Here is a 23271-nt window from a genome sequence, read left to right as displayed (position 1 = left end):
AACTCCACACAGAGTGTGATCCGGGGCTGTGATCTAACCCAAGTCCTCAGTGCCGTACGCAGCAGTGCTAGCCACTGTGCCATCCCTATGCGGCACGTTGTTACCTCATCAAAAAAGATTGATTTGTCAAAGAGGGTCAATGAAGGTAATGTGGTTGATGTGGTGTACTTTCAAAAGATATGATAAATGTGCCATAGAACAGACTTCTTAGTAAAGTTGCTCCTCATGGAATTAAAAGGACAGTGGCAGCATGGATACAAAATTAGAGTCCAGTGGTGGAATAGTTGTTTTCAGACTGAAGGAAAGTATAGGGCAGAATTCTCCCATTCTGAGACTAAGGGCGCGATTCACCCAAAAGGGAACATAGGTCTCCTAGCGAGCGTTTTTAGCCGCGTGTTTCCCAGTGCTCGCAGTGCCGAGAAACTTATGTCCATTCAACACGACTCGCGTTGAATAAGGGGCCTGAGCGGGTAATGCGCAGTTGAGGCCGCACATGACAAAGTTTTGTACTGTGGGGAGCTCCGCTCGCCTGATCTCCTCATTGTACCAGGAGATCAGGATGTCATTTTTAAATGGCGTCCTGATCTCCAAGGCCCCCAAAAAGATCCCTGACCTCCCCCCACCCTCACCCAAACACAGTACAGGAGGCCCGGCACTGCCACTTGGGCAATTTGGCAGTGCCAGGCTGGCACCCAGCAGTACCAGGGCACTGCCTGCCCATAGGGCATGCAGCTTGGGGGCCTTCAATCCCCTTGGAGAGCCCCACAAGTGCCGCACGGTCTGGTCCCCGTTTGTGGGGACCAGTGCTGAATGGCGCTCATCCGAGGTCTCTGAAGCCAAGCGTGGAGTCCCAACGCCTCAGGTACCTCGGGAATCTGCACATTACAGTGAGGCTTACTGCCTCGCTCTAATATACAGATTTGTTAAAAGGTGATTCCGGCCATCGCGGCAGCATGGCATTGAATCCTGCGAGGCATTGCTAGCCGGGTAGATCCTGGGAACGGGGTCTCCTGGCTTTCAACGGCCAAGCAGCACCGCAGCGAGCTGTTTTTCGGATGCAACGCGGCCGGTGGACTGCGTCCTAAGTCCCGGAGCGGGAATGCTTCCTGCGTGAGGCCGACGGGAAACAGGTCACATCCTCAGTCGCGACCTTATTAATTAGGCAATCCGGGTGTTTTGTGCCATATTCCATTTGGGGTAGACTTGATGACATGCAGTCTGGCATCATATCTGGGTGGCATATTGATAATGCACCCAACATTACTGACGATTTTGAAAAAAGAAAGTGGCCCACCTGAAAATAAAGATGGATCTGCAGGAACACTGAGGCTTTTTAAGTTGGACTCCCTCCAGGACACCTAATCTGGACAGTACACCATAGATGCACCCCTGACCCAGTGCTGGGGTGTTCCGGGGTCCAGGGTTGCGGGTGGCCTCCACCGTGAACTCCAAAGGCAGCCCCAGATATTGTGTTATGATCGATAATAGTGTATGGTGGTGGAATATTACACAACTTGTCTTTTACCAGTGGGCTGCACGGTGGCGCAGTGGTAAACAAAAAAGGGAAAAAATAAAAACTTGTCGTTAACCTTCAGTAAGTTTATTCTTCATACAGCTCAGTAGAGTTACAGACTCCTTATGGTTCCACCAACCACAACTTCTCCAGCATTGTCCATTTATACATTTATATTCTTTTGAAGGTTGAGCCAACGATCATCTCTGTCTTTCACGATGCAATTAGCTAGATAATGTACTTGCTAAAACATGCAATTGCTAATACATTGGCACATTGTTCTGGTGAGTCCCAACATCTGTTGCAAGCATTTTTTGCGGAAAATCAGGCGTGGGTGGAAGATTCTAGTCGGGCCTTCATGGGAATCACATAGCCGAAGCATGTTAGTTTCAGGCTGGCCTCTGGAAGGTTTTCCGAGCCACCATGGTGGGCACCAGCAGAAGATCCAGCAGGAAACCGGACGGACCACTCGGCATCGATACAGGAATCGGAAACGACCAGACCGAGCGGCACTTGTGGGGCTCTCCAAGGGGAGTGAAGGCCCCCAAGCTGCATGCCCTTTGGGCAGGCAGTGCCCTGGTACTGCTGGGTGCCAGCCCGGCACTGCCAAATTGCCCAAGTGGCAGTGCCGGGCCTCCTGTACTGTGTTGGGTGAGGGTGGGGGGAGGTCAGATAAATGTGCTTGATCTGAACATCTATACCAATGCCCCAAATACTCCTTTCAGATGAAGCAGTATTTCAGTTGCACCTCCATCAATTTGGTCTATTGTATTCACTGCTCCCAATGCGGTCTCCTCCACATTGGGAAGACTAAACGCAGACTAGGTGACTGCTTTGTGGAACACCTTCACTGGGTCTACAAGCACTGGGTCTACCACCTTCCTGTTGCTTAGCATTTTATCTCAGCACCTTGTTCTCATGCCCATCTACCCTTTCTTGGCCTGCAGCAATGCTCCAATGAAGCCCAGTGCAAACTGGAGGAGCAACATTTCATCTTCCAATTGGGCACACTGCATCTCATGGAACTCAATGTTGAGTTCGGCAACTTTAGATTGTGACCTATCCCCTCCATCTTAAAACGTCCGCTTTTTAAAAATATCCCATACATGTATTGCCTCAATGTGAATCCTCCCTGCTCTCACACCAGGCCATCCATCTTTTGTTCTTAAAGTTGCTCATTTTCGTTGCAGTCTCGACAGCTCCAACACATTATCCCTCCCTTCAGTTTTAGTGGCGAGTCAATGGACTCAAAATGTTAACTCTGTTTTACTTCTAATAGAAATGGGAAAAAACTTCAAACAGGTCTAGCAACTCGAGACCGGACATCCATGAGGTTCTGTGGGCCATCAGTAGCAGAATTATACTCAACCACAATCTGGTACCTCATGGCCCAACATATCCCCCACTCTACCATTACCACCAAGCCAGGGGATCAACCCTGGTTCACTGAAGAGTGCAGGGGGGCACGCCATAAATGAGGTATCAACTGGTGAAACTACAATGCAGGATTACTTACGTGCCAAACAGCAAAGAATAGACCTAGCCAAGCAATTCTACAACAAACGCATCAGATCTAAGGTCTGCAATCTTGCCACATCCAACCGTGAACAGTGGTGGACAATTAAACAACTCACTGGAGGAGGAGGCGCCACAAATGTCCCCAACCTCAATGTGCAAAGGATGAGGCTGAAGAATTGACAGCAATTTTCAGCCGAGGGAATGATCCATGTCCGCCTCCTCCAGAGATCCCCGGAATCACAGATGTCAGTCTTCAGCCAATACAATTCACTCCACGTGATATCAAGAAACAGCTGAAGGCACTGGATACTGCAAAGGCTATGGGCCTTGACAATATCCTGGCGATAGTACTTGTGCTCCAGAACTGGCCGCACCCCTAGCCAAGCTATTCCAGTACAGCTACACCAGCATGTACCCGGCAATGTGGAAAACTGCCCAGGTGTCTCTGTACACAAGAAACAGGACAAATCCACCCAGCCAATTGCTACCCTATCAGTCTAGTCTTCATCATCAGCAAAGTGATGGAAGGAGTTAACAACAGTGCTATTAATTGGCACTTACTCCCGCCTGATTGCCCTCCTTCAACAAACATTCAAACCCTCCACCACCGACGAACAGTTGCAGCCATGTATACCATCTACAAGATGCACTGCAGTAACTCGCCAAGGTTCCTTAGACAGCACCTTTCAAACCCACGACCACTACTATCTAGAAGGACAAGAACAGGAGGTACCTGGGAATCCCACCACCTGGAGGTTCCCCTCCAAGTCACTCGCCATCCTGACTTGGAAACATATTGCCATTCCTTCATTGTTGCTGGGGCAACACGCTGGAACTCCCTCCCTAACAGCATAGTGGGTGTACCTACATCTCAAGGACTGCAGCCGTTCAAGAAGGCAACTTACCACCACCTTCTGTAGGGCAACTAGGGATCAGTAATAAATACTGGTCTAACCAGCGATGCCCACATCCTGTAAATGAATTAAAAAGATACATGATATCAGATATCACATGTATGCTAATTATATGCAGCTCTACCTCATCTCTATGTATTTATGTTGTCACATTGCCCGTCTGATATCCAATCTCCGATGAGCTGCAATTTCCTCCAATTAAAGATTTGATGTCATTGTCATTGAGCTGCATCTACACACTCAAGCTCAAACTGAGTTTCTGCCCACATACCATCCCCATCACAACAAAATACTACTTCTCCCACCTTAACAAGACCCAAAACCACCCTTACCTCAGCTCATCCTCTATCAAGTGCTTCATTGCCTCCACATTTGACAATTCCAGTGCTCACCTGCTTGACCTTCATTTTCCAATCTCCATAAATTTCAGCTCTCAGAACCCTGTTGCTGTATCCAAAGCCACATCAGGTCCTGCTGACTCATCACTGGTATACGTTGACTCATAGTCAACAACACCTCAAATGTTCAAATCCTTGCAGCCTCCCCATTCATATCCCTCCACTGACAGATGTGCATTTTGATGTCCAGGCCCTAAACTCCGTAATTTCAATCTTAAACTTCTCCGTCCTCATTAACAACTCTCCTGAAATTACATTTCTTTGATCAAGCTCTTAGTCACTCATCCTAATAGCTCTTTTTTAAAGCTTTTTTTGTCTGACTGCACTATTGTAAAAAAGTGTTTTGTCCTACGTTAAAATCTCATATAAATGCAAGTTGTCGTTGTCATACAAAAGGTATCAGCTGTACTCAGTACCAGTAGTAAATAGCTCGTCTCTGAAGTTGTGGATTTGAGTCCACTCCAAGACTGGAGTACAAATATCAAGACTGACATTCCTGCACAGTTGAAAATGCCGCCTTTTGGGCACAACATTAAACTGCCACCTCTCTTAAGGGGACATAAACGCTCCCATGGCACGATTTCAAAGAAGAGGCAGAGAGCTACCCACAATCACCAATATTTATCTCAATCAACATCAGTGAAACAGATTATCTGGTCATTATCACACTGCTGTAAGGGCAGCACAGTGGCGCAGTGGTTAGCACTGCTGCCTCACAGCGCCAAGGACCCGGGTTCGATCCTGGCCCCGGGTTACTGTCCTTGCGGAGTTTGCACATTCTCCCTGTGTCTGCGTGGGTCTCACCCCCACAACCCAAAGATGTGCAGGGTAGGTGGATTGGCCGCGCTACGTTGCCCCTTAATTGGAAATTTAAAAAAAGAAATTACCACACTGCTGTTGATAGAAGCCTGCAGTGGACAAATTGGCCACCAGGTTTCCAACATTACAACAATTACTACAGGGTTTGAGATGTCAGATGGTTGTGAAAGGCATTATATAATGAATACAAGCCGTATTTTAACCACTGCAGGAATTATTAACTACATTCGATTTAAAAACCATGGTCTGAGTTACTCAGGAGTCTGTGAAACTACCTCAGGGCGACATCTGTAGCATTTCACATTTTAGAATGCATCCAGCAATTAAGTTTGTGACGTATATTTCACCTGCTGTAAATTATTTCTGTGGGCCGTTAAAGTTTGCTGGTTGTAGATTCACAAGTGCCAGAAAAATGTGATGGCAATCACTAAGGATTGTTGAATAAATTAATAATGTCAATGTTACTTACATCACTCTGAGTCACAGGTCAAACAATATAGGGTTACCTTCACCTGCTCCTATCCTGAAAGGATTTTCAAACTTTTCCTTGTTTGGCTTGTGTGGTGTATCCATTTTCATGTACCTATAGAATCCAAATCTGTCAGGAATTATAACATTAGAACACAAGACAGTTAAATGAAAACAATGAGATTTTAAAATATTCTTAATGATTTTAAGTATATTATTACAAGATGGATTTTTTTCTCTCCTCACATTTGGAACATGGGTCTGCCGTTTTGAAACCATTTTACCGTCACTTCATTGATTTGTCCAACTGCTTCATTTTTCACAATCACCAAATTCTTCAGCCTATCATGTCTGCACTGGCTCTCCACATTAACCTCACCTAATGTCATTCCCCTGCCTTCTCCCCATAACCCTGTACATTCATCCTTTCCTTTAAAAAAAATAAATTTAGAGTGCCCAATTCTTTTTTTCCCCCAATTAAGAGGCAGTTTAGCGTGGCCAATCTACCTACCCTGCATATCTTTGGGTTTTGGGGGGGGGGGGGTGAGACCCACGCAGACACGGGGAGAAAGCGCAAACTCCATATGGACATGTGACCCAGGGGTCGGGATCGAATCCGGGTCCTTGGCGCTGTGAGGCAGCAGTGCTAACCACTCTGCCACCATGTCGCCCGCATTCATTCTTTTCAGATAAAAGTCCTTTTGATTATGTATTATATATGCCATTTGCTTTGATTTTTTAATCATTGTGCCCAATAGCACCTAGGACATAAAGTGCTATCCTCAGAGTCTAGCTCCCTCCTCAGATGATTTGCAATTTTGTTTGTTATGGACTCTGGTCAAACCACTCAAACCCCAAAAGGCGAAATCCAACTAAGGAAACAAGAGATGTGAAATTCTTCCCAAACCCATAACTCCAAACTCACAAGGCCTTCAACTTCTGGGGCGAGGGGCAAGGGAAAATAAAGAAATCAGAATGTGCACTCATCCATGCAATAGTACACTTACACAGTGCAATACCCAAATTGTTGAATTCATTCCTCATCACATCACTTGCCAACCATATTTTAATTTCACTTAATTATTGTAATACTGTATGACCTTACCTGTCCAAGTAATAGGCATTCTCATAATAAAAGCATTTGTTTTCTGACTCCATGTGTGTTAGCCTTGTGTAATCATTAGGGTATACGTAAGTCAGATGAACCTAAAATTTTAAACATTAAAATGTTACTGCATAGAGTGTAAAGGATGCAAACAAATTATTCTGCACAACTAGTCTAGACCAGTATTTGTGCTCCAGATTCCCATCTCTCTTCATCTAACCCTATCCAAATACATTACTATTCCTTTCTCTGCGTCCCCTTAAATGCAACTACGTTATTCAACTCAGCTACGCCTTGTGGCAGCTTGTTTTACATTAGAACCACTAGGCAATGGAAAAGCAAAATACCGCTCATGTTGATATTCTGAAATAAAGACAGAAACTGCTGAAATTCTCAATAGGTGGCAAGAACAGAGCAAAAGCCAGAGACTATGGCAGGCCTAGTCAAAAGAGAGCGAGTCCATTGGACGAAACATAAAAGAGGCAAAGTCTTATATTCTGGCTCTAAATGATAATGGAAAAGTAAAGATTGGTTCAATAATAAACAGCAAGGTCACGTCACAGCAAGGGGCTGGTTTAGCACACTGGGCTAAATAGCTGGCTTTTAAAGCAGACCAAGGCAGGCCAGCAGCACGGTTCAATTCCCGTACCAGGCTCCCCGAACAGGCGCCGGAATGTGGCGACTAGGGGCTTTTCACAGTAACTTCATCTGAAGCCTACTTGTGACAATAAGCGATTTTCATTTCATTTCAAAAACGAAATCCAGGTTAGACCAGCTACAGCAAGAGGTGTGACCAGTGACTTTAAGTAGTGTCCGGAAAACCAAAACCATCAGTGTGAATCTGACAAAATGTCTTATTACAGTCACGAGTAGGGAATGCTGCACTCTATGGATGCAGGAGTGGGACTCTGAAGAGAGAGAGGATAAGAGAAGGATAACAGCTTTTGAAATGTGGGTATGGACAGAAAGACAAATGAGTGATGGGTTAGATAAAGAGTGGAAGCTCAGGAATCAACGAGCATCTAAGAACTCTCGTTAATGAGGGAAAGGTAGCCAAATATGGGCATTGGAAAAGGAGACTCGTTAGCCTTGTTCTGGCAACAGCTGAAGGAAAACTGAGGGTAAAAACAGAAGAGAAAAATATTAATGGATGGATGGATAACATTGAGCACTGATGGAGGCTTGAAGAAAGCCAGAGAAGAACCAAGGTGCTGTCAGTGGCCCCTCTATGACTATGGTGAAAATGAACAATCGAGGCAGTTATTTGCTAATACGCGAAGTACTTGGAAGTGCATGGTAAAATAAGACTGAGTCAGCACGGCTTTGTCAAAGGGAGGTCATGTCTGACAAATCTGTTAGAGTCCTTTGAGGAGGTAACAAGGAAGTTAGACAAAGGAGAACCAGTGGACGTGATTTATTTAGATTTCCAGAAGGCCTTTGACAAGGTGCCACATAGGAGACTGTCAAATAAGTTAAGAGCACATGATGTTAAGGGTAAGATGCTGGCATGGATAGAGGATTGGCTGACTGGCAGAAGGCAGAGAGTGGGGATAAAGGGGTCTTTTTCAGAATGGCAGCCGGTGACTGGTGGTGTGCCTCAGGGGTCTGTGCTGGGACCACAACTTTTCACAATATACATTAATGATCTGGAAGAAGGAACTGAAGGTGCTGTTGCTAAGTTTGCAGATGTTACAAAGATCTGTAGGGGGACAGGGAGTATTGAGGAACCAAGGGGGCTGCAGACGGATTTGGATAAGCTATGAGAGTGGGCAAAGAAGTTGCAAATGAAATACAATATGGAAAAGTGTGAGGTTATGCAATTTGGATGGAGGAATTTAGGCATAGACTATTTTCTAAATTGGGAAATGCTTAGGAAATCAGAAGTGCAAAGGGACTTGGGAGTCCTTGTTCACGATTCTCTTAAGGTTAATGTGCAGGTTCAGTCGGCAGTTAAGAAGGCAAATGCAATGTTAGCATTCATGTCAAGAGGGCTAGAATACAAGATCAGGGATTTACTTCTGAGGCTGTATAAGGCTCTGGTCAGAACACATTTGGAGTATTGTGAGCACTTTTGGGCCCCGTATCTAAGGAAGGATGTGCTGGCCTTGGAAAGGGTCCAGAGGAGGTTCACAAGAATGATCCCTGGAATGAAGAACTTGTTATATGAGGAACGGTTGAGGACTCTGGGTCTGTACTCGTTGGAGTTTAGAAGGATGAGAGGGGATCTTACTGAAACTGCAAGGCCTGGATAAAGTGGACGTGGAGAGGATGTTTCAACTTGTAGGAAAAACTAGAACCAGAAAACACCATCTCAGACTAAAGGGATGATCCTTGAAAACAGAGATGAGGAGGAATTTCTTCAGCCAGAGGGTGTTGATTCTGTGGAACTTTGCCGCAGAAGGCTGTGGGGGCCAAATCATTGAGTGTCTTTAAGACAGAGATAGATAGGTTCTTGATTAATAAGGGGATCTGGTATATGGGGAGAAGGCAGGAAAACGGGGATGAGATAATATCAGCCATGATTGAATGGCGGAGTGGCCTAATTCTAGTCCTATGTCTTATGGTCTAATGAATTGCATTAACAAGGATACCACAATGGATCTCAATGGTCTCACTGTGGAAAAAGTCATAGTTCACTATCCGGAGGTGGAGAATGGTCAGGGGTAAGGTGCCACTGAGATTCTTGTGGGTCTATGCGCCTCATCCAGGTGGAGTTGAGGGGGACAACTGTGGGGAAGTCGCAATGTGAGAGGGGAGCGTGTGAGGCTTAGTGGAGAGGCACTCAGACAGAAGGCGATGGGACTCCTTCAATCGGCTTTGCAGTTCGAGGAGGGATGCTGTCATCCTTTCCTGATTCTCGCGACTCTGCATTTCATCAGCTCGGGGACGACCAGAAGCAGGGGCACGTCATCAGCCAGGGTCTCAGAAGAGTCCTGGGTTCCGAAATCCCTCCGAGGCCCTGGAACATCCCTGCTTCTGCCTGCTGTGGATCTTCAATTGTGTGGTTCTCGCCAGTGAGTGGCGCAGGAGCCTGAATTCTACTTAATCCCACCGAGGTGTGAGTATCTGTTGGTGGAGGTGACGATGTGACACCTCTCCTATGGTGGTGTCTGAGAGGTCTCCCTTGGAGTTGCTCGTTTCCGTGGTCTCCGAGGGACACAAGGATGGTCTGGGTTAGTTGACTGATTGTCCTGAAAGGGAAGGGAGGTAGCACTAGCACATCACAGTGGATACATGCTGGGACAATGTTTACTCATGTTAAGCTTGAAGAATGACTGTGTGTCCGGAGGGTTCTCACTTTTGTCTGCTGATCCCAACTCACCCTCCGCACAGGCACAGTCTTCCACCTCCCCGGCCAGCTCAAGGGCTCTTTCCTCAAAGGGTGTAAGGCTCCCGAGCTCACGCATGACACCAGGTGGCAGTGTCCACTCACGCCTGTTATGCTCGAGTTTACCTTGCAATGAGACAGATGGGGAGAATGTAGGCAGGTGTCCTGCCAGTTCAGATGGTGATGAGGTGTGTCATGTGTGGGACTTGAGCGGGAGCGGGGATGTGAGTAGCAGAGTAGATACTGGGGGAGTCCATGGGGATTGGCAGGGGCTCGTGATGGGTGTTGGCAACCTTTGAGATGGCTGAGTAAGGGATCAACTTGGAGGTGCGAGGGGGTGGAGCAAGAGACTGGAGGTGGCAGACGTACCCTGTTTATGCGAAGAAGTTCATCCATGTTTTTGTGGCACTACTGCCCTCTCTTCTTCAGCACTGACTAAGGCTGCCACTGCCTTCCAGGTGGTGGTGGTCACCTTTCTGGAAGGTCGCTTACGCAACAGTGGACAGAGGTCATCCCGCTCTGCTACATACCATCCAGGAGTCTGGTCAGGGCTCCCTCTTGAGAAACGTGCTGCTGGATTCCTGTCAGCCATCCACTTGACTGGATCTGGAACAAGTGCTGGGGAGGCGCTAATGGAGCTCCCCCACGGATTGCAAAAATTAAGTTGCCTCGGGGCGAGCGAATCAGCGGAAGACCGCCACGAACACAAGAGTGGTTCTCGTGATAAAAAAAGACTTGCGAAAGGCTCAATATTCCATGAGATTTCCCACCAACGGTGCTGGCGGGATTCACACCGCTTTTCTCACCAGAACCGACACTTTGGTAAGATTCCGCCCAGTATGTGTCTGAATACAATGGTGTTGAATACAAAAGTTTCAGTCTTTCCAATGCTCATCCAGGGCCGGATGATGAAGTTAGACGCTGCAACATGGAGAATGTAGGATTGTTCTGGATGGATGAAGTAAGATGAACCAAATGGTTTTCATTATCTGTATCTTGTGAATCTTGGAACTTGTTAAATTGGTCAATTAGGAAATAATTTCTGGATGTTAACACACAAGGTGGCCACCAGGAGGGAGTGTTTTGTTTTGCAGCCGACCTTCGTCTGAATGTGGGTGAATTTCTCCAAAAGTTGCAGCACCTTTCGGTTGATCTTCTAAATGACTTCTTTCTGAATTTGAACCCAACACTTTCAGGGACTTCATGCGCCTGGCCAAATTTTCTTGAGGATTTTCATTTTTAAAAAAAAGATGCATTTTTCTCAGTCATTTTCACCATTAATTTATCGTATGTAAACCAGTAATAATTACCAAATCCATGCACCGAATGCTTGTGACTCTTATTTAGATCAATGAGCAACATCACAGTCAATCTTGCTCAACACACTTGTTGCTTTGTTTGGCTCACGGTTTGTTAGTCATTGCTTCAAACTGTTTACCAAAAAAATAACTCACTTGTGTTTCAGGTGGGAATCAAAAAATTCTGCAAGAGGTGGCATGATCGGCTCAAACAACATGTCATTTTGAAATGCGCAGTCCACTGAGAAATACAAAAGCAGATTCGGGACAAAAGTACTTTCCTGAGAGAGCCCTGCCCAGGCGTGGCGATAACGAAGGTCTAATCGTTATTTAAGTGCGTTATTTCCATTCTCTAACAAAGTTGTTTATCTAGTTAACCAATGCACCAGATATGCGAAGAGAAGCTAATCTCTTATTGAAGCCAGGGCAAGACAAACAGCTGAAAGGCCTATTCCACCTTGTGCTGAGCAGCCAGGGAATTAACTATTTCTGGGCTGAGAGTAAAAGTATCAGATGATGACAGGTTTGCTCTGAAGCAAAGATAATAGAAATGCTCTGACAGATTTGTTTCGCTCAAGCCCCACAAGATTGGAATTTAGGATATTATCTGCAGTTACTGGGTCATGGTGTTGATTTCTGATCATCATGGTGCGTTGTGCTTTCCACTCAAAAAATGAGTCAGGGGACCAGGTTTTGAAAACTGAGCACCTCCAACACAGCCAGCTGCTTCTTCACTATTGAGAATTTGTATCCATTTAACAGCGCTGTGCAGCATCTCGATGCAGCTGATTGGAGTGCTGATGGAACTGTCCTTTTAGCAAAACTGTCCCTTCAAAATTAGGCACTTTGAGTTGTAGCTTCTTATTACTTGAGACATTTGCTTTCTGTTATTTTAGCAGAGACACAAACTCGTTTATGCTTCCATATGCCTGCCCCTAAGGAAAGGAAGCACAGAGTTGGGCTTAATACTGGAAACAGACCCGACTTCTGTACAGTTCTTGAATTGGTGCCTCTCAAATGCTAATCCAGAAAACCGTTTGGTATGGAGTTAAGTATCCCGAATACAAGAGATAGTACAGTGGATGCTGGAAATCTGAAATAAAACCAGAAAATGCTGGAAATACTCAGTAGGTCTGGCAGCATCAATGGAGAGAGAAACAGAGTCAATATTTCACATCAGTGACTTGTCCAGAGTTGGAAGCTGTCACCAACGTTTAGGCAGATCTTTAGGCCCCCAATGGGGGTAAGCATGAAGGCAGTTCTGGTGCAGTGTGTACCATCTATAAGATGCAATGCAACAACTCTGCAAGGCTCTTTAACAGCACATTCCAAACCCACAAGTCCTCCCCATTAACATGTGGGGTCAGAGAATCAAAGAATCCCTACAGTGCAGAAAGGAGCCATTCGGCCCATCGAGTCTGCACCAACCCTCCGAAAGAGCACCCCACCCACGCCCACTTCCCCGTCCTATGCCCATAACCCTACCTAACCTTTGGACACTAAGGGACAATTTATCATGGCCAATCCACCTAACCTGCACATCTTTGGATTGTGGGAGGAAACCGAAGCACCCGGAGGAAACCCACGCAAACACAGGGACAACGTGCAAACTCCACACAGTCACCCAAGGTTAGAATCAAATTCGTGTCCCTGGCGTGTGAGGCAGCAATGTGCCACCCTGCCGCCCTGTAGCAAAATTGGGAGAGTTGTCCCACAGACCCATTAAACAACAGTCTAACATAGTCATACTCACAATATCATACCCATCAGCCAACATCACAGACTCCTTCCCCACCGCCCCTCTGCATGTCCTGTCACACTAAAAGGAATGACCCACGAGAGATGGTGGCATATTGATACACAATTCTGCACTGTAGGGATTATTATTACTATAGTAGGGAAGAATCCACCTAACCTGCACATCTTTGGATTGTGGGAGGAAACCGGGGCATACACGCAGACACGGGGATAAGGTGCAAACTCCACACAGTCACCCAAGGTTAGAATCAAACTCTTTGGGAATGCCCAACGTTGAAGCTTCATGGCATCAGATCTAACATGAACAAGGAAATGTCTTGCTCTTCCTCAGCTGATGAATCAGCACTTTTCCATGTTGAATACTGCTTGGGAAAAAGCACGGAAAGTAGCAAAGATACAGAATGTACACTGGGTCGGAGATTTCAAGCCCATCACAAAGAGTAGCTCGGTAGCACCAATACTGACCAAACTGGCTGAATCCTGAAGGAAACAGCTGCTAGAGCGAACCTGCAGCAGGTGGCGAGTAAACCAATGTGCAGGAGAAATCTACTTGGCCTCATTCTCACTAATCTACCTGCTGCCGATGAATCTGCCCATGGCAATATTGGCAAGAGTGATCATGGCACTGCGGTGATTAAGTCTTCACACAGAGAACAACCTTCATTGTGCCAAACTCTGTTCATTTGTTTGGCAGTACCACAGTGCTAAATGGGATTGATCAGAATAGATCTAGAAGCTAAAACCGATGGTTGCCATGGGCCATCAACAGCAGCACTATTGTATACCACCACAATCTGTAACAATGTAGCCCGGCATTTTGCACAGTCTACTATTACAATCAATCTAGGACATCAAACCTGGTTCAATGAGGAGCATGGGAGAGCTCACCAGGATTAAAACCAGGTATACCTCAAAATGAGGTACCAACCAGCTGAAGCTACTAGGTTGACATATGTGCTAACCAGTGGAAACAGGATACAATGGACAGAATCAAGCAATCCAACAACCAACAGACCAGGTCAAAGCTCTGGAGTCTGGCCACGTTCAGTTACAAATGATGGTGGATAATTAAACAACTATAGAGAGGGGGTGGGGGGACATTCCATGAACATCCCATCCTTTATGATAACAGAGCAAAAGATAAGGTTGAGGCATTTGCCACCATCATCAGTGTTGAGTGGATGATTCAATTTGGCCTACTCCAGAAGATCCCACTATCACAGAAACTTGTCTTCAGCCAATTTGATTCACTCCACTTAATACAATGAAATCACAATGGCTAATGGCCCCAATTATTTGCCTACCAAAGTGGAAAATTCCCCAGGTATGTCCAGTCTACACAAATCAGGACCAATCCAAACTGGCCAATTGCCACCATATCAGTCTACTCTCAACTATCAGCAGAATGAAGGAAGGAGTTGTTGATAGAGCTACCAAACAGCACTTATGAATAAGCTGCTCCCGAATGCTTAGAGAGTGACCACACTTGGCATCAAGGCAGCATTCAACCTAGTGTGACAGCTGGGAACCCTAGTAAAATCTAAGCAAATGAGAATCAAAAGGGAAACTCCACTATTATATCAAAGCACAAAGAAAGCTGGTTGAGGTTGTTGGAGATGTATCATCTCAGCCCTAGGACATCGCTGCAGGATAGTCAAATACTATGCTGACTTGGAAATACAATTACTGTTCCTTCACTGTCATTTCATCAAAATCCTGGAATTTCTTACCCCTAATACCACAAGAACTCTAGCAGGTCAAGAAGGTGGTACACCATCACCTTCTCAAAGGCATATGGGATCCATAATAAATCCTGGCCTTGCCAACAATGCTCAAGTCCATAAATGATTTAAAATGGCCTTTGAATCGTGTGTTTCGCATCTCAATAGTGAAATAAGTTCTGAAGAATTTTGACGACAGGAACTTGGTTTGATTAGAGAAAGGAGGGGCGAACAGGCTGACAAAATCCAAGTTTGTCAAAAGAAGTGGCTGGTACCATGGAGAACAATGTAGCTGATCATTTACACGGAAACAATGGCCAGAAATAACACCAAAACAGTCCCAAGTGCAGCAGTCAGAAGCTAAAAACTGTCGCGTTTGTTCAATTTCCAATGTTGGCTTGCAGGGTAATGTGCAAAAAGGATTGAAAACCCAGATGTCTTATCTTGTTTGGACGACTGATTGCAGCTGTTTTTATGGTTTGAACTCGTGCCCAATATTGCAGTCTGCTCTTCCAGCACAAATTACATGTTTTCCCGAATGTTCTTAGGTTGGGAAATAAATCATCCAGAATTTTAATTCTTGAAGTAAAGTCGCAATGAGAATGTTAAGCAAGGGCCAAATTGGGTTTAACTATGATGCCTTACACCGTTGTGTTGGTCACTTGGGCAAAGTGCTAGAGAGCTACCTTCAGGGTAATGCTGCAGCATAAGTTACTGCTTTCAGGCGAGCAGGCAAGTAGAGGGGAAGAAACAAAGGAAACAATGACATATGGACAACCAGTTTAGGAAATATAAAAGTTACTAATTGACAATTCACAGTTCTTTATTTCAGGTGACCAAATGGTTGTATCAGTTTAGCAGCTGGTGTGCTCGAGTGTATGGGCATAGACACAAGGTACACTCGAGCAATGCGTGTGCGTACCCTGTGTTATTTGGATTGCTTAGGATGACCATATACATGCTTAATGCGGAGACTAATTCTGGATCTCTTTTAGAAATCTCATTTAAATTGTAGTTATGTAGTGAGATTTGTTTTCAATTGACAAGCTGTTCTGAATTGAAGTCAGGTCTGAAATAATTGGATTCCAAAGTAGGTGTTACCAGTTTGATCTGAATACACTTTTTTGACTTTAATCATCCCCAGCACATATATATGGTCAGACTGATCTGCAATATCAACAGCGAAGTGGTCAATAACAAATTAATTCTGGATTATTCAGATTTGAAGCGAATTACTCATTCGAGAAAGAGACACAACTAAATTGTTAGCACTGCTGACCTAGTACCACTTCATTAGTTCTGTTGAAAGAAACAGGAAAAGATGCTTACAAACTGTAATCCCTGGTAACGGAGCAGTGGGAACCCCTTAATTATGTAGCTGGGTCTGTAGACACAGTCAGGCAGCACCTGGTGCACATGGGACTCATCAATTAGAGGTACTGAAACAAGAATTAACAAAAAAAGTGAGGCAGATGTTGCACAACAGGTTGGAGCTGTTCTCTGCTAAAAAAACAGGATCATATATTAATGTAGTTAAGTCATTTATTTATGCGTTTCTCTCCCCTAACTTGATGTTCACTGTTTTTGCACAATCAATGAAAAGGTATTGTATCTGTAGATTTAAAATGTAAAACTAAACTTTCAATTCTTCTTTTAAAATATAAATCCACATACTTAATTGTAATGCACAAGGGATTTGACTAAGACTAAAAACAGAGGATAAAAGAAATGAATTAACTGGAAACAGTCGAGACCTTTTAACCTCTCTGATCGGAGAACACACTGGTGGTTTATAATACATTTGCTGCAAACTAATGACAGGACAACTACCAATCTGTAGGCTGGTTGTGGCATCAATAACATTCAAGCACAACTGTTGCAAAGGGCAGTTGTGTATAACATCTAATGATTCTATTTTAGAAGTGATTATATGAGGTACGTGGATTGGGGAGAACATGTTATATCACTGTAATATACTTGCACTATCATGGTATGCCTATCATAGGCCATCATTTTATTGTATTTCAGGATTTGGAGACAGGAAAGATTGATTTGCATTTAACCATGATCTTCACAAATATATGAGGCTAAAGTTACACTTAAACCATTTCTTTGCTCCTTAGTGGTTGCATCTTTCTGTTTGACAAAAACCAATCCTCCTTAATACGAATGAGTGCAATCCACTCCTGATCATGATTTAATGACTCCTGTTGGAAATCACACATATATGGATATCTGACAAGGAATGCATTGTGAGCGAATGTGATGTTCCTCAAAAATAAACAACCTTTTGAACTCATTGCCCAACTCTGCTGTCACGTGATCAAGCTACCTCCACCGCATGGACTGCAGAGGATCAGGAAGGCAGCTCAACACCACCACCGCTCTCAAGTGCAATTAGGGATGGACAATAAATGCTGGCCCGGCCAGCGAAGCCTACATCCCAAGAATTAATAACAAAATATATATCTTGGACTGCAAATGTCCTGGGGCGTGTATCTCAGAAATGGATGGGAGAAAATGGAAAATAAAACTGCTCCCCAGCAATTTCAGAGACTGCGCTTTCACAAAAAAGCATTTGGTAAACATTTCCTCATTTGGCTGCAAATGCACAATCAGACATGAACTGCATTAAATGAGTCTGCATACTGCATCAGTTGTGCATGCTATCACCATAAAACAAATGATTTATGCTTTACTCCCTTAGCAACCAAAATGGTGGTTCATTTTTAGTATTAGTGCACCAGCTGTGTAAGTCCTTACCTATGCACCTCATTATAGATACCGTTTTCTAAACATCAAACGTTCCTCTCTGGGGAGATGAAGGGAGATCTGACCTGCTGCCCCAGTTATCTGCAGTTCACCAGCCACAGTTAAAAACTGGGGTGGATCATGGCTTTACTCAGTATGTGATGGGAATGCACTGTGCACACATTTCAAAGGTGTGGAGATGCCGGTGTTGGACTGGGGTGAGCACAGTAAGAAATCTTACAACACCAGGTTAAAGTCCTACAAGTTTGTTTAAAACCACTAGCTTTCGGAGCACTGCTCCTTCCTCGGGTGAAACCAGTAAGACTTCTTACTGTGCACACATTTCAAAGCACTGGTATCAGCAAGGCCACTAAATAAGAAATGCTACCATTTTTTACTGGTGTAACAAGCTGGACCTAAGCTAAGACAGACAATTGAAATATTAATGTTGCTCCTTAATGCAAGTGCAAGTCTTAGATAACTCGGGACATTAAAGGGCCTTTATCTGTGCTAAAGGGCACACTGCAACCATTTTGAAAGTCTGCTTTTAAAGAAGATTTTGCTGCTTCTCACCAGTATAATATGTCTGCCTTTAGAACGACAACATTCAAAGAGAAATCTTACATTGAAAAAAGCTGTCACGAGGGTCATACTTCAGCATTTCTGCTGGATGGTCTCGGTGTGGGCTTGAGTAACCGTAATTCTTTTTATGGCTTGCTATGGACTGTGGAATGTGCTGTACCTCGTTTAGTTTTATCAACGATTCATCTGGAATGGAAAGAAAGGTTTTTTTTTTAAACATCACGAAAGAGTTCTTAAAAAAATAATTTAATAAGCTTCCTATGCTTCTTCATTATTAAAACATTAAATAACACGCTAATAGTTGTTAAGTCTAGCTCTGCAAGTTAACACTGCAAATGATAACAGTGAGGAAATGGCTTTAATGTGGACATAAACATGTAAACTAACTAATGTGTCCAATAACATACTACAGTCCTTCATATTAAGAAGTTGTTTCAATTCTCATTCAAAGGTTACTTTGTCTTGTATAAAACCAAAGAAATTCTGAATGTTAAAAAAAAGTCACAATCTCTTTTTATAGATCTCAAGTCAGGCTCAGGGACAAATTTTCAGGTTTGATCTCCTTTGTATAACTTCTCCTTCATTGCTGCTTTCCTTACATCCTCCATTGTTTTAATAATCTATAAAACTAAATCATGCAAATATAAGCATATAAACTTACAAATAGAAGTAAAATGTGTAACTTACTAATATAAAGTGAAATATACTTCGAATCAATAATGCTGAATTTAAGGCCAGGACTGTGGAGTCGCCACTGAGAGAAAACAAGAATAAATGTGATAATTATAACAGTGAAAAATGACACGTTGACTTTTTACTCCTCCCTGCAAATGCCCCAGTAGTTTGATCAGCCTGCCTCTGCATACCAGAAAGGTGTATGTAGATCTTGCTGATTTTCCTACTTTCTCACCTCTGGTTGGGGACTCGTCTCTGTACTGCCCTGTTTTAAGTTGCTGCATTCAGCATGGTTTTGCTTTAACATCACAGAAAGAATAGGGCCGGTATGCACACTTAGCATCAGAACATCTGCTTTGGTATCGCTTGGCACCAGGGCCTACGCAGCTCTGCGTGACTCAATTGCCGCCATTTTGAAGTGAGTTGAGGAGCTCGCACTCAAAACACCTGAATTTTTCTTGTTGCTGTACAGAACAGTTTTGTGTGAAGAATCTTTATACAAGCAGTATTCACTACCCGCTCACCACTACCTGCTCGCCAATCCCCTCCTGCTTGCAGCCGCCCCTGCTCGCCGCTCATCTCTCAGACCCTCCCACTCATCGCCTCCCCTTCTTTCCGATGCACCTGTTCGCCCCCTGTCTCCTGCTTGGTGCTTCCACCTGCAGATTTTCTCACTCCTTTGCTCACTTCCTCCCTCTCACCAGCCCCTCCCAAGTCCTCGTACACACCGGAGGTACGAGGGAAGGAAGTGGTGAGAGTCAGGGAGGGAAGTAGCGAGCTGGTGAGCGGGAGGGTAGGGAAGGGAAGTAGCGAGTGGGATGGTCAGAGAGGGAAGAGGCAAGTGGGAGGGAAGCGGTGACAGTGAGAATTGGAGGGTGGGCAGTGAGCAGGAGGGTTGGAGAAGGAGGCGGTGAGTGGGAAGGTTGAGGAAAGGAAGAGGTGGTGAACATGAGGTAAGTAGCAAGCGTTAGCAGATTTCATTTATATTTTTTAAACTTCTAAAAGTAAAATATTTAAATTACAAATGTAGGAATTTAGGAATGCACAGTGTGTAATACTGGAGTGTGTTTTTGCTTAGAAAGGTCCGACAGAACACAAATAAAATTTCATATTGGTTGTAATGGAAACTCTGATTCATTTACGTTGTTTCACTTAAAGTTGCACTTTCCCAGAACACCACAGCAACGTTAAAAGAGGGATTACTGTATAATACCTCCCCATAAGTAACAAAGTGGTGATCCTGTTCTCAGATGTTTCAGTACCATGACATACTCTCATTGTCTATGTTTGCTCCTCTGAGGTAAGCTGGCAACAAAAGCGTCTCCACAGTCAATGTAGCCTGACTCCCCAAAGCTGGTCCACCGTCTGCAAGGCACGAGTCAGGAGTGTTATGGAATACTGTCTACTTGCCTGGATTGGTGCACCTCCAAACTCTCAAGAAGCTTGACACCATCCAAGACAAAGCAGTCCATTTGATTCTCACCCCATCAACTCTCATTCCCTCCACCACCGATGCACAGTGGCAGCCATGTGTACCATCTACAAGATGCACTTCAGCAACTCACTAAGGCTCCTTCCAAACCCATGACCTCTACCACCTAGAAGGGACAAGTGTAGTGGATGCACCATGAAGTTCCCCTTCATGTCACATACCATTCTGACTTGGAACTGTATCACCATTCCCTCAGTGTCGCCAGGGCGAAATCCTGGAACTCCCTTCCGAACAGCACTGTGGACATTCCTCCAACACATAGACTGCAGCGGTTTAAGAAGGCAGCTCACCACCATCTTCTCAAAGACAATTAGGGATGGGCAATAAATGCTGGCATAGCCAGCAATGCCCACATCCCATCAATTAACTTTTAAAAAGTCTGTGAAGCTTGGCTCCTGGTATTAGTTCTCCTTTCCAATTACACCACTGATCTCCAACATCAGCAGGTGACTGACATTTCTGTAGCAAATCATACATATTGAATGGCAGGCAGTGAACTTCAGCAGGAATAAAATATTTACAAAGAAGCAACCCTGACTCCAGTGGTGTCATGACAGATGCGGGAGCCTAAATTATTAGCTCTGGGTTTCAGTATCTGTTCCTTCCAAGGCTCGCACTAGTTGAGTTCAAAAAAATCACTGGGCAGTTTAGCAATAGTCAATCAACCATACGCCCAAAACAAATGACTGGCAAGTCACTAAATAGCATCTCCCTCACACAAAACCTGAGGTGTGATTCAGGAATCTCCACTCCCTTTCCTCCTTTCCCAATGTCCATTGTGACCCAGCCATTCATTGGGAATCCAACTAATAGCCCAGCGAGTCTGCCTCAGCTTCCCCCAACAACCGTGCATGAGGGAAATTTTACATATGTAAAATCTCCCTGTATGACTGCAATTACTCGTTTGATTGGGAGCCTCAATCTAATGAGTCCCTTCAAAGTGAAATAAGGCGGCACAGTGGCAAGCACTGCTGCCTCACAGCTCCAGGGTCCCGGGTTCAATTCTAGCCTCGGGTGACTGTGCGGACTCTGCACTTTCTCCCCGTGTCTGCGTGGGTTTCCTCCGGGTGCTCCGGTTTCTTCCCATAGTCCAAAGATGTGCAAGTTAGGTGGACTGGCCATGCTAAATTGTCCCTTAGTGTCCAAAAGGTTAGGTGGGGTTACTGGATTATGGGGATAGGGTGGAGGAGTGGGGTTAAATAAGGTGCTCTTTCCAAGGGCCGGTGCAGACTCGATGGGCTGAATGGCCTCCTTCTGCACTCTAAATTCTATGATCAGAACCTCACCGACAATGGAACACGAAGGACCATTCTTTCTGAAAAGCTGAGGACATCCTCCTGCACCCGTATGACACAAATAGGAAGAACAAAGGCTGCTCCCAGCAAATGTCACTCCTTTCCCCAGAGAGATCTAAAGGTCCCAGTGTAAAACCCTGCAGTTTGGCTCCTACCAGGCTCCAAGATTTGGGGTAAAGTTGGGACTGCCTGAAGCCCCACCCTGGAATCACAGCAGCAAAATCCCAAATCCAACATTAAGAGAACTATCTGTACAGCTTGCAAGCAATCCAAACTCAAGACAATAACAGAACCAGCCTAATTTGATTACCAATCAAACCACCACCCACTTCACCCAACATCACAAAAACAGTCCTGGACTATAACACGGCACCGAGCTCAGAGATCCAATTTTAAAATCTAACTGGAACCATCCAGATATTCATATAGAGTTTCACAAACAGGACAAATAAATCAAAAAACTGGGGACCCACATCCTCAAATGTGATAAGGTGACGACAATGGAAGCCCAAATTCCCTACCTACTAGAAAAGGATGGAGAGGAGGTGGCAAAAATCAGGGAGCTTAACAACTGGGAGCATTTTAATAATATCCCAATTTTTGGTATTCGTATGTGTTTGAGAGGAATGGAGTTATCTACTCCAGTCAGGAGGCAGGAGAATAGGGAGGACCTGATACAAGAACATTCTAGTACATCAGTTCAAATAGGCTGAGATCTACAATGTCCTAGGGTCTCAGTAAACTAGATCCTTGACTTCCAGAGATGAGATGACACACAACTTGACATGTGCAGACCTGTCGATTAAATCCTTGTAGCAAGTTAAGCCTTTGACAATATCAAACTTCTTCTCTGAGCGTTTATTAAGTGATAGGTGATATATCCAGCAAGCTCAAAATCCGGATAGACACCATGGTAGCTTCCTATAAAGCAGGAATGTACTAGTCCTGTTGCCCTGGGAACAACTTTGTCACTGACAATTAAGTGGCAACAATATCCCTAACAGGGAGGAAGAAAAACATCCAGAAACCATCTCAAAGGCAGAAGAGAACATTAAATCATCACCACCATTACCAGCTCAACGCACATCCCATAATGGAACAATAAATGAAAGAAGCCGTTCACAAGCCGCAGCAGGCACTGAGCAGGCCCACGCACATTGCCAGCTATGGAAGGTTTGGCAAAATAAATCTCACTCAACCCTATCACCAAACCTCAGGACGTTTATCTCATGGACTGCAAAACTGGATCTTGAAGGGAGTGGGTTTGGGGAGACAGAAGAAAACCTACCTCAAATACAATTCTACGGATAAAGCATACATGGAAAGATATACACTGACATTACAACAGACTCCAGGAAAAGAGAGAGGCGCAGCACAGCAGGAAACAGGCAGCCCCCTTGTTTGGGACTGCATGACAGGACAGAGGGATCAGTCAAGGGCCTGTGCAAACAACCTCAATCCCCAGTGACAAACTAACAAATAACTCCCTAATCATAGGGAACAAAATCATCTCAAAAAGAGCAGGTAAGCACATAATTTCTGGAGGCAGCCTGATCATTCCCTGGGAACACACTGAATTCAGAGGGGAAGGGGTGGGTCAAACATCACCATTTTCCATTCATCTACGAGGAATGGA

The 23271-nt window shown here is 44.6% G+C and overlaps 1 protein-coding gene across 4 annotated transcripts in view; it reads right to left on the bottom strand.

The window, feature by feature from the left end:
• b4galnt3b (beta-1,4-N-acetyl-galactosaminyl transferase 3b) overlaps positions 1–23271 on the bottom strand; it is a 316987-nt gene that overhangs the window by 30828 nt on the left and 262888 nt on the right. The window contains exons 9-13 of one of the 4 annotated variants that reach the window (XM_072484698.1): positions 18861–18927; positions 18216–18359; positions 16170–16279; positions 6736–6836; positions 5669–5760 (exon numbers count right to left, since the gene is read on the bottom strand). In XM_072484698.1, coding sequence (XP_072340799.1) covers positions 5669–5760; positions 6736–6836; positions 16170–16279; positions 18216–18359; positions 18861–18927 — 514 coding nt within the window. The remainder of the gene's footprint in view (positions 1–5668; positions 5761–6735; positions 6837–16169; positions 16280–18215; positions 18360–18860; positions 18928–23271) is intronic. The other 3 variants (XM_072484699.1, XM_072484701.1, XM_072484702.1) reach the window with 3 other exon arrangements.

Source organism: Scyliorhinus torazame, chromosome 19 (assembly GCF_047496885.1).
Source record: "Scyliorhinus torazame isolate Kashiwa2021f chromosome 19, sScyTor2.1, whole genome shotgun sequence".
Classification (NCBI taxonomy): Eukaryota; Metazoa; Chordata; class Chondrichthyes; order Carcharhiniformes; family Scyliorhinidae; genus Scyliorhinus; species Scyliorhinus torazame.
Note: the sequence above shows the minus strand (reverse complement) of the source record. Positions and strands in the feature narration are given on the sequence as shown.